The sequence below is a fragment of the Corvus hawaiiensis genome, chromosome 16 (assembly GCF_020740725.1).
Source record: "Corvus hawaiiensis isolate bCorHaw1 chromosome 16, bCorHaw1.pri.cur, whole genome shotgun sequence".
Lineage (NCBI taxonomy): Eukaryota > Metazoa > Chordata > Aves > Passeriformes > Corvidae > Corvus > Corvus hawaiiensis.
The window spans coordinates 2,655,647-2,670,516 of NC_063228.1; the positions used below are offsets into that span (position 1 = coordinate 2,655,647).

General features: G+C 37.7%; 1 protein-coding gene across 2 annotated transcripts in view; it reads left to right on the forward strand.

Annotated features, from left to right (window-relative positions):
• LOC125334157 (transformation/transcription domain associated protein) overlaps positions 1–14,870 on the forward strand; it is a 77,815-nt gene that overhangs the window by 13,574 nt on the left and 49,371 nt on the right. For both annotated transcript variants that reach the window (XM_048320716.1, XM_048320717.1), the window contains 13 exons: positions 96–261; positions 1,483–1,739; positions 2,332–2,532; positions 4,414–4,565; positions 5,605–5,804; positions 6,576–6,793; positions 6,914–7,111; positions 7,560–7,820; positions 8,787–8,948; positions 9,590–9,686; positions 10,136–10,257; positions 11,714–11,884; positions 12,602–12,670. In XM_048320716.1, coding sequence (XP_048176673.1) covers positions 96–261; positions 1,483–1,739; positions 2,332–2,532; positions 4,414–4,565; positions 5,605–5,804; positions 6,576–6,793; positions 6,914–7,111; positions 7,560–7,820; positions 8,787–8,948; positions 9,590–9,686; positions 10,136–10,257; positions 11,714–11,884; positions 12,602–12,670 — 2,274 coding nt within the window. The remainder of the gene's footprint in view (positions 1–95; positions 262–1,482; positions 1,740–2,331; positions 2,533–4,413; positions 4,566–5,604; positions 5,805–6,575; positions 6,794–6,913; positions 7,112–7,559; positions 7,821–8,786; positions 8,949–9,589; positions 9,687–10,135; positions 10,258–11,713; positions 11,885–12,601; positions 12,671–14,870) is intronic.

The following is a 14,870-nucleotide window of genomic DNA, read 5'->3' on the forward strand; positions in this document are numbered from 1 at the left end:
CAGATTTGCAGAATCTCATGCTAAATTCTTGTACAGTGCAATGATGATGATAAAATTGGTATTTTATTAATCTTTAAGCTTTATTTTCTTTATAGCCACATTTGCACAAGATTGTGAACAGCTCTATGGAACTTGCACAGACTGCCAAAGAGCCCTATAACTATTTCCTGCTGCTCAGAGCACTGTTCAGATCTATTGGAGGAGGCAGTCATGATCTGTTATACCAAGAATTCTTGCCGCTGTTACCAAACTTACTGCAAGGTAGAACAATACCTTCTTTCCCCACCCTAGCTTCTGATTTTTTTATGTGAATAGTAGTAATAAAGTTATGTTGTGTAATTATAAACCCCTCAAAAGCAAAGCCCTACCCCTGAGAAGTAGCTTCTGATTTTGAGTTTAACGATTGATTTAAATATCTTGAATGTGCTTATTTTCATTTTCTATCAGCTGCTTCAGGCTCCATAGTTTTGGCTGCTTCACAATTTCTGCTGCTTGTTTTTCTTTTCATTGTGGGGCTATTGGGGTTTTCTTGTTTGTTTCTTTTACTTGTTTGGGTTTTTTTTGCTGTGGGTAACTTTGTTGGCACAAAGCATTTGAGGGATAAGTGAATAGGCAAAGCAACGTTGCCAGGCCATCACTGATTTTGTGGGGAGAACATGGCAGTGAAGCTCTGGCTGCTCTGCAGTTGAGGGCATGTGTGTGCACCTGCAAAGGCATGATAAATAGAAATTCAAGTAGTGCCAGACTGCAAAAAGAAATGGAAATAACAATCAGTTTGATTAATTGAGCATTTATGCTTGCAAGAACTGTGTTCCAGAAATACTGAGGGTGAGCAAGGAAATGTGGAGAACTACTTAAACCTAAGGACAAGCTAATCAGAACTATTCCAGGACTGTAGACTGGTTCCCATCTAGCTGTAGGGACAGTTTTTATTGTTAGCAAATGTGTCTGTTATCGATAAATCATTTTGTAAAACTCATGTCAGTAGATTCATGGAATATGTGAAATCTTTATGGGAGAAAAATCACTTGGGGAATGTGCTTAGTCTGTATGGGGCAATTAATGTACTTGAACTCACTGAATGTTTCTTTTCAGGAGTCAAAATACTTTAAAAACAATTGTTCTGTATGAGATTATTTTTTATTGTTACAAGGCTGTTTTGAGTCAAATTATCTCTTTTTCTTTTTCATCCACTATATTCAAATGCTGCCTTATTGAGTCTAACATTAAACTTTAAAATATGCATAGAGGCTTTTTCTTCTATATGTGTGTAGACAAAAAACCATCCACTGCATGAAATCCTTAGATGTAAGTTAGAATAATGAATGGTATTATATTTTGTAAATTGATTATTTATGGAGCTGTAAGCTCTACAGAATTTAAAAACATCAGGTTCTTCTGAATTCAGGAAATAGCAATTTTTAACAATAAACTGTGGACTGTCTTTTTCCTGTGAGTGCATAACTTATCCATAATTTTCAGGACTAAATATGTTACAAAGTGGCCTTCATAAACAGCACATGAAAGACTTGTTTGTAGAGCTCTGCCTCACAGTGCCCGTTCGTCTGAGCTCGCTGCTGCCTTATCTGCCAATGCTGATGGACCCGCTGGTGTCAGCTCTCAATGGATCCCAGACCCTGGTTAGCCAGGGCTTAAGAACTCTGGAACTGTGTGTGGATAACTTGCAGCCAGACTTTCTGTACGACCACATTCAGCCAGTTCGAGCTGAGCTCATGCAGGTAAACGTGTCGTTTCCTGTTAGACCACAAGGGGTCATTGATTTGCTGAATATTATTAGAAATTTGTGTGACGCTTTGGTTACAAAAACTTGAAAAATCTGTCGTGAGACCCATACCAATCTGATATGAGTGTAGAAGGATAGTTGGTGTTGTGCTGTTCAGCTGAAAACTCAGAAGATTTAGAAGTGAATGAATTGTTCCTTCTATATACTTTGTTCAATGGTTATATTCTATTTACTTCATTTGCTTTTTGTATTTCAAAACTAGCTCTGAGATTAATTCAGTTCGGCCTTAACTGGCCTGCTTTTTAAATTGACAGTGTTGTTTAATATTCATCATAAGCATGAAATTACATTCCAGTGTAGCAAAGATGACAGCAATCTAATCTAAAACTGCATTTAGGACAACCTTGTTACAAAGCACTTGGGCTGTTGTGAACTGAGACTGCTTGTATTCAACCTTGATAAGGAACTTATGCAGGGTCAGTTATCCAAATACAAGGATAATTGTTTGCCTTGACTTTTTTTTTTACATTACAACTTGTAAAATGTTGAAGTAAGACTGGTCTGCCCCTGTACCTCTTAACCCCCAGGCTTTGTGGCGAACCCTGCGCAATCCTGCTGACAGCATCTCCCACGTGGCTTATCGTGTGCTTGGGAAATTTGGTGGAAGTAACAGGAAAATGCTGAAGGAATCACAGAAACTACAATATGTAGTCACAGAAATCCAAGGACCCAGTATTACAATTGAATTTTCAGACTGTAAAGCATCCATTCAACTCCCAATGGAAAAGGTAAGGGCTTAAGTTACTTTCAGTGCTGAGAAATCAGCTTTATAAACATCTGTCTGCCAGTTCTTTCTTTACTTCCCCTATAAACTGTGCTGTATGTCACCCCCAAAAAGTGGATTTAGGCATGCTGTTTGCTCTTACAAAGTGATAGGATAGGGAGCTAAATTGGCCCAAATAAATGCTTTCACAGAATGGATAAGATTGGAACTTCTGGTATATTGCTTAGGTTAGGTGCAGGAATCCCATCTAAAAGTCCCTATTTCTTTTTGAAATGTACCAAAAATTTACTGTAGAAATTCTTCAGTGCTGATTATTCTCACGACTCCAGTGATGTGGTTTTGTTTGTGGTCTCTAGTAGCACTTCTTAGTGCTACAAAACCACTTTGTATTGTACTGGCTTTCATCTGGCAGCCACGGTGTATCACAAATGCTTAGTTCTCGCTAATTACAGCAATCTAATCTCCTCTGAGAGTGAAGCTGGATTCGGAGATAATTTGGTCTGTAGAGTTTTAATACTTACCTTTTCAATTAGACTTTCATAAGTAGATATGATCTGAATGTAGTAAGCAATTTTCTTCACAGGCAGCTGGCTCTCTGGCTCTGTAGAGCCATCAGGCTTAAAAATAGCTTGGAAAAGTGATTCTTAAAATGCAGATTTACTGATTTCTCCACTGTACTGAAGCTGATGAATTGAATACATGTAAATACTGTAGTTGCTGACATTTACCTGTCCTGCTAGTTTAATTCAAACTAAGTTTTCCTAAGGATTTAAGGATCTAACATTGATAATAAGCAATCTTCAGCTGCTTGGTATTGACCAAGAAAGAGTGTGTTATCTGCTGAACACTTTGTATCTATGAAAAGGAAATGTCAAATTACAAAGAAAAAAAAAGTGGAATAAATTGAAAACAAGAAATCCTTGTTTTCTTTTAGTGCCCTGGTGGACTTCTGTGGTCTGTGTAAAACTAATTTTTCTTTTCATTGAGATCCTGTGATTAAAAACTTAGGATGACAACTAGTTAAGTAATTGGAAATACCAAGGAAGGAAAATGCCCACTTTGTAGCAGGGCCTTTTTCTGCATAAACTTATTAGGCATGAATGGTTAGATTTTTATTTGCAATTGATAAGGTACTGAAATTCCTTATTTCAAGGCAGTCCTGAGCAATTTTTACTTTTTTTTTTTTTTTTTTTTTTTTACTTAATGCCTATCTTATTTATCTTTAATTTCTTCCTTTCTTTTGTGGGAGAAGGATAGAAATTAGACAGTTGTGCTTTTATGTATTTTTATCTCTCTCTGTAAAAATATATGTACACAAAATAGAAATTTCCCAAAGAGACCTGCTCCTCTTTTTAATTGTCGTCATATCTTAAAGGATTGATTTGAATTATTCTCGAATGTATTAAATCTTCTTGACAAGGAAGAGTACTATTTCCATTAAGTGAACAGTGTTCAGAAGTTGCTTACATGTACATTTCATCATGCATGGCAAGGTACCATTTATATATGGGTATAAATGCATTGTATACATAAGGAATAAAGGGATTAGGCACAGCAATTATTGCTGAAAGGAAGGCAAGGAAAATTTTTTTTTTTGGGAAGGAGAGAGACACACTGAAGATTTACCTCATTCATAACTTGAAGTGCTTTCTGACCATGGAGGTAAAATGTATCTGCCATGAAACTCAGCACGTACAGAAGCACAGAAAACACCATGGTGGTTTCAAACTGTGCTCTCTCTGCATTTCTTAGCTTGGGCACTCCAAACTGTGCATGCTTTAAAAGTTACTTTTAATATATATTAATGACACCATTCCCTTGATTAATGACCTTATGGTAAATGCCAAGAACAAGAAGTGTCTGGATTCTCTCTTTTCCATTCTAGGCAATCGAGACCGCCCTGGACTGTCTGAAGAGCGCCAACACGGAGCCCTATTACCGGAGGCAGGCGTGGGAAGTCATCAAGTGCTTCCTGGTAGCCATGATGAGCCTGGATGATAACAAACATGCATTATACCAGCTTCTTGCACATCCCAAGTATGACAATTCTTTAAACGTAAATGTGTATGTAAAACTTGTGGTGTCTTTGGAACAACCTAGGTTAGAGACAGTGATTAGTCTGTGCAATTCATGGGGTTTTTGCCTGCTGGTGAAAAGGAATCTTGTTAGCAAGTTTTTTAATGCAAGCGATGTGTTAATGTTTCATAGTTTAATTTTCTTCCCCTAATTACAGGCCAGTGTGTAATCTGTTATGTATGATCAATATGATTAATTGTGGTTTCATATATTTAAATAATTGGAATATTCTGGTGCTTAAGTGTATTTTAAAGATTAATTTGGATTGTCACGTTTTGTATGTACATCTAAGCTTTTACTAAAGTGAAAGAGAAAACTCAGTTTCATTTAGTGACTAAGCTATAGCATAGTCACACACATAACCTCTGTTTGTCTTGGTATGAGAGCTTTTTATTGAAGATTTTCTTACTTCTTTTGCAATTTTGGTCATTGATACTTACTGAGTTTATTGCTTTTAGACAACTTTGATGTCTTTGCCCAAAAAGTGTGGGCTGACTTTGACTCTTGCAGTACAGTAAGTGTAGCTAAAGAGCATAGTAGCTTTCACAGTTTCGACTTGTTAGACTTGACATAAATATAGCTTTGCAATGAATAAGTTTTGTTGGGCAGTGATTTGATAAATAGTTTCAATCGTTCAAGATTAAAATCAAATGTCATTTTAAAAAAGGGAAAAATGTCAAAATATTGAAAATGACATTCTGTTATTGAGTTGCAGTGTGATGCCTGTATACCTATTATTGTATGGACGTGGCTTCTTCTGAACCACTGGCTTTAAATGTTCCTGATGAAATTGAGCTATCCATCATGCTGGAGACCAGTGGCTGACAAAATTAATACGGGCTGAGTGAACTGGTCTAGCTCTATCAAAATGAGGCAAAACAGGAGGTGGAGAAGGAGTTAGATACCGAGAGCAAATTTCCAATCAAGTACCTGACACGGGCTGTGATTGAGCTGCGGGCACTGCACTTTGGGTTCAGTTGAGCACAACGTTGTCTTTCAGCTTCACTGAGAAGTCCATCCCCAGCGTGATCATCTCTCACCGCTACAAGGCCCAGGACACTCCGGCTCGGAAGACCTTCGAGCAGGCCCTGACCGGGGCCTTCATGTCGGCTGTCATCAAGGACCTGCGGCCCAGCGCCCTGCCCTTCGTGGCCAGTCTGATCCGCCACTACACCATGGTGGCCGTGGCTCAGCAGTGCGGTGAGGACAGGGGACAGAGCTCCTGGGGCTTCTGGGAGGGGCGTGGAGAGCTTTGTGTTTTTACTTATGGCAATTGGTTTAAAAAAGTAAAAAATACTGCAGTTGCTTCTTGGTAGCTATACTGGCTTTTTGTTTGGTGGCTGAATTACGTTTTAGTTCTGTAAAATGGTGGCAATTGTTAAACAAATTTTAAAAAACAATCACCTAATAATACTCTTTAAATGCTACAGCCAGTGAAAGAACTGCAGCATGGAACAGCTTACATAGTTCCAGAGGATTTTTGTAACTTAATACTCACAGTACTACTTGCAGGTGGTCTTTAATTGGGTTGTTTCCACTTGCGGTTTTGAAGGACCTTTAGAGGAACTAAGTGAATGTTGGAGCACTGCAGTGTCTTAAATCCATGAAGAAAACTTTTTGTTTGGGCTGTATGACAAGTAATTTGGGAAAAGACATACTATAAGCATATCACTCTTCATTGTCACATTAATGTAACTTGAATTTTTATGACTCTTCATTTTAATTAAATCTTGCAGGCATAATCTAGTGCATAGAAGAAAATATTCAAGTAGATGTAATCTTTTTTTCTTCTAGGTGTGAAGGATGCCTTACAATCCATTTATATGCAAATAGGCACAGGGTTTACTGGTTTTGCCATCAGCTAGTCCAAGGAGTAGTAAAATCTAATTAAAAGACTATTCATATTGAAATATCCATTGTTTTGTCTTTATTTCCCCTTCTCCCTCTTTTCTTCCCTGTTACAAATTACAGGTCCTTTCTTGCTGCAGTGCTATCAGGTTGGGAGCCAGCCTAGCACAGCCATGTTTCACAGTGAAGAAAATGGGTCAAAAGGCATGGATCCCTTGGTGCTTATTGATGCCATAGCAATCTGCATGGCATATGAGGAGAAGGAGCTCTGCAAAATAGGAGAGGTGGCCCTAGCAGTGATATTCGATGTTGCAAGCATTATCTTGGGTTCAAAGGAAAGGGTAAGTTTTTAAAAAATGTACTTAAATGATCAAGTTTCAGCCAATGTAATTTTGCTTCTGAAGTTTTGGAGGCTACAACTAAGCTGAGAAAAGGAAACTGATCCATTTCTTTGTTTTCAGGCTTGTCAGCTTCCCTTGTTTTCGTACATTGTGGAACGTTTATGTGCTTGCTGTTATGAACAAGCTTGGTATGCTAAACTAGGAGGTGTCGTGTCCATTAAATTTCTTATGGAACGGCTGCCACTGATTTGGGTCCTCCAGAACCAGCAGACTTTCCTGAAGGCACTTCTCTTTGTTATGATGGACCTAACTGGAGAGGTATGTAATGAATGAATTTTATCAAATAGTATGGGGAAAAATTCTGGCCTTAAATTCACACAGATTGAACTCTTAGTAATCTTGATTTTGCTGAACTTCAGAATTTATTTTACCTGTAAGAGTTAGTAGTGAAGTCTAGTCATTTGCACTCAAACGAGGTTCTGAAGTTAGGAGTGAGGTCAGATTTTTCCACATAACTTTGCTGAAGTTTTGTGGATCACACTTGCTGCTTTCAGAGCAGAAATGGACAGGCCACATGTAGATCACAAAAACCCACAGATTCACTGTCACCATAGAATCACTAAGCTTAGCTGGAAATGAAAATCACAGGATAAATCAAAATCACAGGATTTATCAAAATCCAATTCTAAGTTTGTTGATGAGTAACGCGTAGATTTGTGATCTTTGTTCTGTACTTAGCTGATAAAAATAATCTCTGATGCCCCAGGTTTCCAATGGAGCAGTCGCTATGGCAAAGACCACATTAGAACAGCTTTTGATTAGATGTGCAACTCCTTTAAAAGATGAAGAAAAAACAGAAGAAATCCTTGCAGCACAGGAAAAGTCTTTCCATCATGTCACACATGACCTTGTTCGAGAAGTAACCTCTCCAAACTCCACTGTGAGAAAACAAGCCATGCATTCCTTGCAGGTGCTTGCACAGGTCACTGGCAAAAGTGTCACAGTCATCATGGAGCCACATAAAGAGGTAAGCAGAAATACTTACTGAACCTGAGCCTAAAGTTGTTTTCCAGGTTGGATTTGCAGAAATGCTTTTCTGAGTACATTTTTCCACACTAGTGAATTAAGTTCTTAGTGCTTTGATAGCATGTGTTTGTCATTTGCTATGTTTTGTTGTTCTGAAATACACAATGGCTGGAGCACTGTAGAGATTCATGCAGGCTCTGCCTGACTCTTAGCCAGTATTTATAGTGTCTTCAGGTTGATTTAGTTCCTTAAATTATGGGCTGCTCATCCTGCCACCAATCAGACACAGGCTAGGCCATATAGGTTCTGCATTTTGATACTCAGTTTTATTATCCTCTAAATCTGTGGCATTATTGCTATGCCTTTCCCTATCCAGCAAGAGACTATAATGTTCAAAGCTGGTTGAAATAACTTTTGGCTAGACACTCCTTAAAGCTGATATTGTTTTGTTCTCTGAAAGATAATTGAATGTACATAAGCCTTAAGGGCCATGACAACATACCAGATTATACTGAGAAGCTCCCTAATTGATATCTTACTTTGCTAAAGCTGTTTAATGAGGAAAGTGAGAAGTTAGTGTAATGGAAAAAAGTTACACAAACTTTTTAGTTTTTCTGATGTTTTAGAAGCTTAAAATAGTCTTGTTTCTTCACTGTTCGAAATGCTTCAGTCTATGAATTTCTTTGTTGTTCATAATGTGTGAAGTTATTAAATATCATAGATCTGCTCACAGAGAATATGTATTAATTACAGCTACTACACTGTTTTGCAAACTGATGTGAATCAAAGTAATTCCGAGAATTACTTTTCCTCTCGCTTAATTATTTCTCAAGACATGTCTGGAGCCGCAATATCAAATGGATACAAACCTGGAGCCGTGACTAATGCTGTCTTTCCTCCCAGTGGCTGGGTCTTTGGGGTCATTTCAACAGACTGCTAATTCAGTAATCTAAATTACATCATGTAGGTTCTCCAGGACATGGTTCCTCCTAAAAAGCATTTACTTCGGCACCAACCTGCAAACGCCCAGATTGGCCTGATGGAGGGAAATACATTTTGCACAACCCTGCAGCCCCGATTGTTTACAATGGATCTCAATGTTGTGGAACACAAGGTTTTCTACACAGAGGTACTTTCTTTTTGTGTTCTCATCTTTGAATGTAGATACTTCTGTATGATGGTGGTAGTACTTTCATTGTTAAAAAAATATGTTTTTCTTTGTGCATTTTAAACTTTCACTGAAATGTAAGAATTTACCTTTTGAAACATCAGGTGAAGTCTGGTTTGCCTACAGCATAATAGCTCTGAGCTAAACAGAATATTCTAATCTGTGTGAAATATATTAAATGAGCTTTGGTGTTACAGTACTGGTCTCGTAGCCCTGACTTTCATATTTAGGTCTTATTTTTTACACAGTATATCAATTACATAAATTGTTGTACCACCAAACATAGGCAGTGTTGGTTAAGGTTTTTGAGTCCCTAATAGTTTGAGTAAAATGGAATATAAAACCTGTGTGTAGATTTAACTTAGAGAAACTGTCTTGTCCCTTGATTTTCCAGCTGACTTGTCCAAACATAAGTTCAGAAGCAAATGCAGGTGGCAAGGCTGTCCCCCTCCAACTGTATATATAATTATCAATGCAGAAAATCCTCTGGTTTTGAGTTAAGATGAAAACAAAGCCATGAAAAAATGGCTGTAAAGGTGGGAGTGAGATAGTGGTGTTTCAAATGTGAGTAGCAATATTAAAATGATTGGTTTTTTTCCTAGTTACTGAATTTGTGTGAGGCTGAAGATACTGCCCTAATGAAACTACCTTGCTACAAAAGTCTTCCATCACTTGTACCTCTTCGAATTGCAGCCTTAAGTAAGTAAAACCTCCTAAACAAGATTTGATGCAGTCAAATGTCCTTGTGAGCAATGGGCAGTCTGCTTCCTGAGATCAGCAGAAAACCTGAGCACTGGCAGACTGATGACTGCTCTCCAGAGGTTACAGTTTAATGGAGAGAATAATGGGAAGGTATTGCTGCTTTCTTAATCACTAGAATTTAGTTTTCTGAAAGGAACCCAAAATATTTTAAGATTAATTATGTTATAAAGCATTAGGAAAACTATAGAATGTTAATAGAATTCTCATTCTTTTCCTCTTTCATGGTGCCTGTTGCTTTTGGCAATGCATACAGTACTTTAGCTGTCTGCAATTTGAGATGACATAAAAAGAAACTATGAGAGAAGCAGTGTAGAATTAGGGTTTATTTTCTCCTCTCCTTTGAAATTGAGTTAACAAAGAGAACAAATTTACTTTGATATTTGCAGATGCTCTAGCTGCCTGCAATTACTTGCCTCAGTCAAGAGAGAAAATCATTGCTGCACTTTTCAAGGCACTGAATTCAACAAATAACGAGCTGCAGGAGGCAGGAGAAGCATGCATGAGAAAGGTGACTGTATTAAAACAACATTCCTTTTGAGGCCATTCTTCTCTCTGCTTTACTTCCTTGGTACAAAACTTCTTGGGAAAGTTCTCGACAGGAAATATTGTTGCTCTGTTCAGTTTTTGTTAGTGATGCTGATAAAAGTTTGTGTCAGATGTGTTTGTTTGGGATTTGAACTTGGCAATAAAGAATTATCCGGGTTGCAATTAAGTATTGTAAGCTGTTGGATAAGAACCATGATAAATCTTTCAGTCTTTCTGTCCAGTCTTTCCCTCTTTCTGTTAGTCTGGTCTCTGTAAATGTTTCTTCTTTTCTAAATAGCATCAGTCCTTCCTAGCACTTTTGCAGATGTGCAGGCCTGGCTTTATTATAAAAGCTCTTCCCATGTTTCATCTTTGTTCCTAAAAGAAGTGGTGGAGACCCCATAGTTGTTTTTGGAAAAGTAAAGCAATGCAGCAGAGTTAGACTCTGCATCCCAGGGTGATGGTTACCTTAAGGAACAGGGCCATGGCTGTTCTGTGTGAGGTCAGAATTAGTGTCCTTGCCTGACACTGCCTTGTCTGTCCTGTGGATGCTACATTATCATGTAAAAAAGCTGGAAGGACAGGGAAAGAATATTCTTTCATCATGATTGGTTGTTCAGTAGCTGTGCCCAATTCTGATTCAGTGAGATTTTAATTCCGTTCTTCTAAATGAAAAAGAAAAAAGCGAATGAAATGACTTACAGCCTCTTTGTAATGCTGTGTAGATGGGCTGACAGGGAACAGGGAATGTCACTGCAGTGACACTGGTGCCTGGCTTTTGTTTGTGCCATTGACTGGCCAGAGGTCAGGTGTCTTTTCATGTCACTCTGGTCATGAGAGGGAATGTACTTATTATTTGTGGCTCGTTAACAACACAATTGGGTTGAGAAGGACCAGGGAGAAAATAAGGGGTGTTCTGACCCATACATCAGATTTGTCTGGTTGTTTTTTTTCCTGTGATAAACTCATGCCCACAGGATGTTTGGTTATGACAGGAAATACTCTCTGGCTGCTTGCAGCCAGACTCTTTTGACCTTTTCTGTTGCTCAGGATGCTTGCAGATTGTAAACCAGAAATTTGCTCTATTGCCTTCAGCCAGACTCACAGGCAGTTCTTAATGTAGCAGGGTCTAAGTAGCTTGTCCACAGCTGAGTATTTAATTTATAGCTGTAGCAGTTTTTCAATCTGTCTGTAATTAAGATCTCCTACTTGATTATTTTATGGAATATGCTACTGTGTGTCAGAAATACCTCAGTGCTTCCCAAATCCGTCTTGTCTCTATATATATTTCCAGCAATAGCTGTTGTTTGAACTGTTGCATTCCGAAAGAACAAAATAAAAGAAGAAAAATCAAGTCAGCTGAGTCTATTTTAAGAAAGATACTTGCACAAAAGTCACTTCCCTCTCCACCTGTATCCTAGTCGTGCACTCTCTTGCAGTTCTTGGAAGGAGCTACCATAGAAGTTGATCAAATTCATACCCACATGAGGCCGTTGCTGATGATGCTCGGAGACTATCGGAGTCTGACCCTCAATGTTGTGAATCGTCTGACATCAGTCACTAGACTTTTCCCAAACTCTTTCAACGATAAATTCTGTGATCAGATGATGGTAAGCCCATCCTAGTTTTTATTTTAGCTCTTCCAGAAGAAATTTTCTTCTGGCTACTGCTTTTATTGGTGAAAAATCAAAGAAGTTCAGAAGTGACTCAATGTATATGTTGGAAGTAAAAGATTTTTGTTTCACAATTAATAAAAACCCCTGATTTTTGTAAACATTTTGAGTAAATTTCTGAAGGGCTTCTAAACCAAAAAGTTAAAGAGATTTTTTTTTAGTGAAGACATAGCTAATTATGCTAAGGTTTGCTTGGACAAATTTATCTTTAGCAAGGCACCACCAGTACCTTTAACAATTTTACTTCCCAATGCATTAAATCTGTTTTGGTGCTTTCTTGATTTATAAAATTTTGGAAGGTATTGCCCTGCTTGTTTGCAGTGTTTAAACTGAATATGTGATTTCTTTATCCTCTTGGCATGGATATTTGAATATTTAAATGCATATGCATGAAGCAAGTCATCAAAGAAGTGTAAGACTATCAGACTTAGGTTTTTTGTGTATATATATGTAATTATAATCCATGCTTTCTTGAATATCTAGAGGACTTCTAGCAACAGTAAACTTTTCAACCAGAGGGAATGAAAATAACTGATAATTTTTCCCTTTGTTTCCTTCAAAGAATTATTTCAACCTCTACATTTTCTCTTGTAGCATATGCTAAAATGGAACAGTCTAATTAGAAGAATAATACTAATTATCCTCTCTTTATAGCAACACCTACGTAAATGGATGGAAGTTGTAGTTATTACACACAAAGGTGGACAACGGAGTGATGGAAATGTAAGTTAATTTATAATGCATTTATGTGAGAAGAGAAGAAATAAGTAGTATTATCAGTTGTAAGTGCTGCCATAACTGATTACACACTGATGCTTTGTTACAAGCTAACAAACTTGTTGACTTGAGTACTGAATATTGAATATTTTTTAGAGGTCTTAGTAAGAGGAGCTTCTTACCTGCTGACAATGGTTACTTTGAAGAGTGTTCTAGGTTAGTGTGGGAACAGCTCAAGCATTTTTATTTCCTTTCCCCCTCAGGATTTTCTGCTTGGAAATCTCTTCTTCACTGGAATGGCTGATGAGCTCAGTGGCATAATCCCCCTTTTTTCATTAATATGTTTGATGTTTGTAACGTAGCCTTTCGAAAATTATACATAATGATAACATAATCCCAGTTAATTTAAAACTTAATTTATTAAAACCAAGTTCAATATTTACTAGTTGAGATCACATTAAAATCACTCTCCCAGTGAAACTAATGGCCTCAATGTTGAAGCATGGGAAGCTGATTAGTTGTCTTATAAATGGAAAACTGTGCATTGTAATGTCAACACTGTGTGCTCTGTGTGCAATACTAAGGGGAATTCCTGCTTCAGTGCAGTTTCCTGTACATTACCAGAAGTCCCATAATTCTATTAGTGTTTTACTAAATGCTTTTATTAAGTGTTGAGATTTATGATTGCACCTAAGAAAAAATGGGGGAATTTTATTAATATCTTTGTTTTTCAAATCAGAATGAAATTACATTGGCTTTTTATTTCCCTCAAAACATGGAAATGGCTTAATGGCTTTTCATTTCTCTCTCCTGTCATTGCAAAAAGAGCTTTTAATCTGAATTTGGTCATTGCTTTATATTAGACCTAGATATTCTCTAATGAAGTAGAATAAGATTTGTTTATGTTTTAATGAAAACACTGTGCATTCTTCAGTTAACCACATTTTATTCATGTCAGAGTAGTTCTAAAGCCTTCATATTATTCTTTTGGGATTCACTTATCCTCAAATGTGATGATTACAGATATCTTGCAGATCTTTTTATAGCAATAGTCTTTTAAATCAGAACGTGGCACCTCTAGAACACGTTTTAGTTGTCCCTAAGTCACGTTTAGGTGGTAATTCCTCTGCTTTTAATGTTTTTTGTTGATGTTTTCTGTGTAATTATGTGTTTAGAGAGATGTTGAGTGAGGGGTGCACACCAGACACTTGGGAAAAAATCTACTGTCACATCTTAAGGGAAGAGAGAAGTCTGGAAACATTTCAAGTAGAATTGTGTCAATGCAAAGCTGATTGAATATTACTTTTCTGCTCCCTAGTTGTTGCTCCAAAGTTTCCTTAAAAATAAAAACCCTAGGAAACTGCAGGAGGACACAGATGGCTTGGTCTTTGTACAGTTGCTGTGGCAAGCTGTGTTCACATGTCTGTATGTACATTGTGCTGTTGAGTGATTGGATCTTCTAAATGAAGAAAAACTGGCGTGGTGAAGCTGGTGGTCAGTTATTGTAGCTGGCATTTTGCTTTCTCTCATTTCCTCACAATTCTAGTGAGATTCCAGCATCTGGGACACTTGTTAAAAGCAGTGCTGGGGAGTAGGTTGGATCATGCAGACTGTGTGGTTAAATAGAGCAGGTGGTAAACACTCAGTGGAGGAGAGGATTGACCAGGAAAGCCTGATGTTCCCTACCTCTGTTGGTGCTGTTACCACCCTTTCATCCTTTTCCAGCAGCACTGGGTGAAGGTACCACTTGATGGTGTCAGGCAGTTCTCCAGCATAGTGCAGATAGTGGCTGGTCAGCAGGGCCTCTTAATCAACAGTTAAAAATTATGTGGGGTGAGTTTTCATACGTAAGTGGCAGCTACAGACAGACTGAAAACTTAGTTAGAAATGCTGCATGATAATTGATGACTATTGTAGAGATCCACACTGATGCCAGAATAACTAAGCCTTGTTCACCTAAATAATTTCTGATAGTCCTGCTGTGATCTTGGGCTGTGACCTGGATGTTTAGAGAAGTGAACAAATGAAAACATAATATATTAATTAGTGATTAAAATCTAATTTGTTAGTTCAGAGAGTAAAATCTTTGATTTAAGTCCTTCTTCCTCTCTTCCCTGCCTCTCCAAGGAAAGGCATGGGATTTCGGGTCATGTCTGGTAATTGAAAGAATAGGTTTTGACTAGATGGTTGCCTCCAGCTGTCCCTC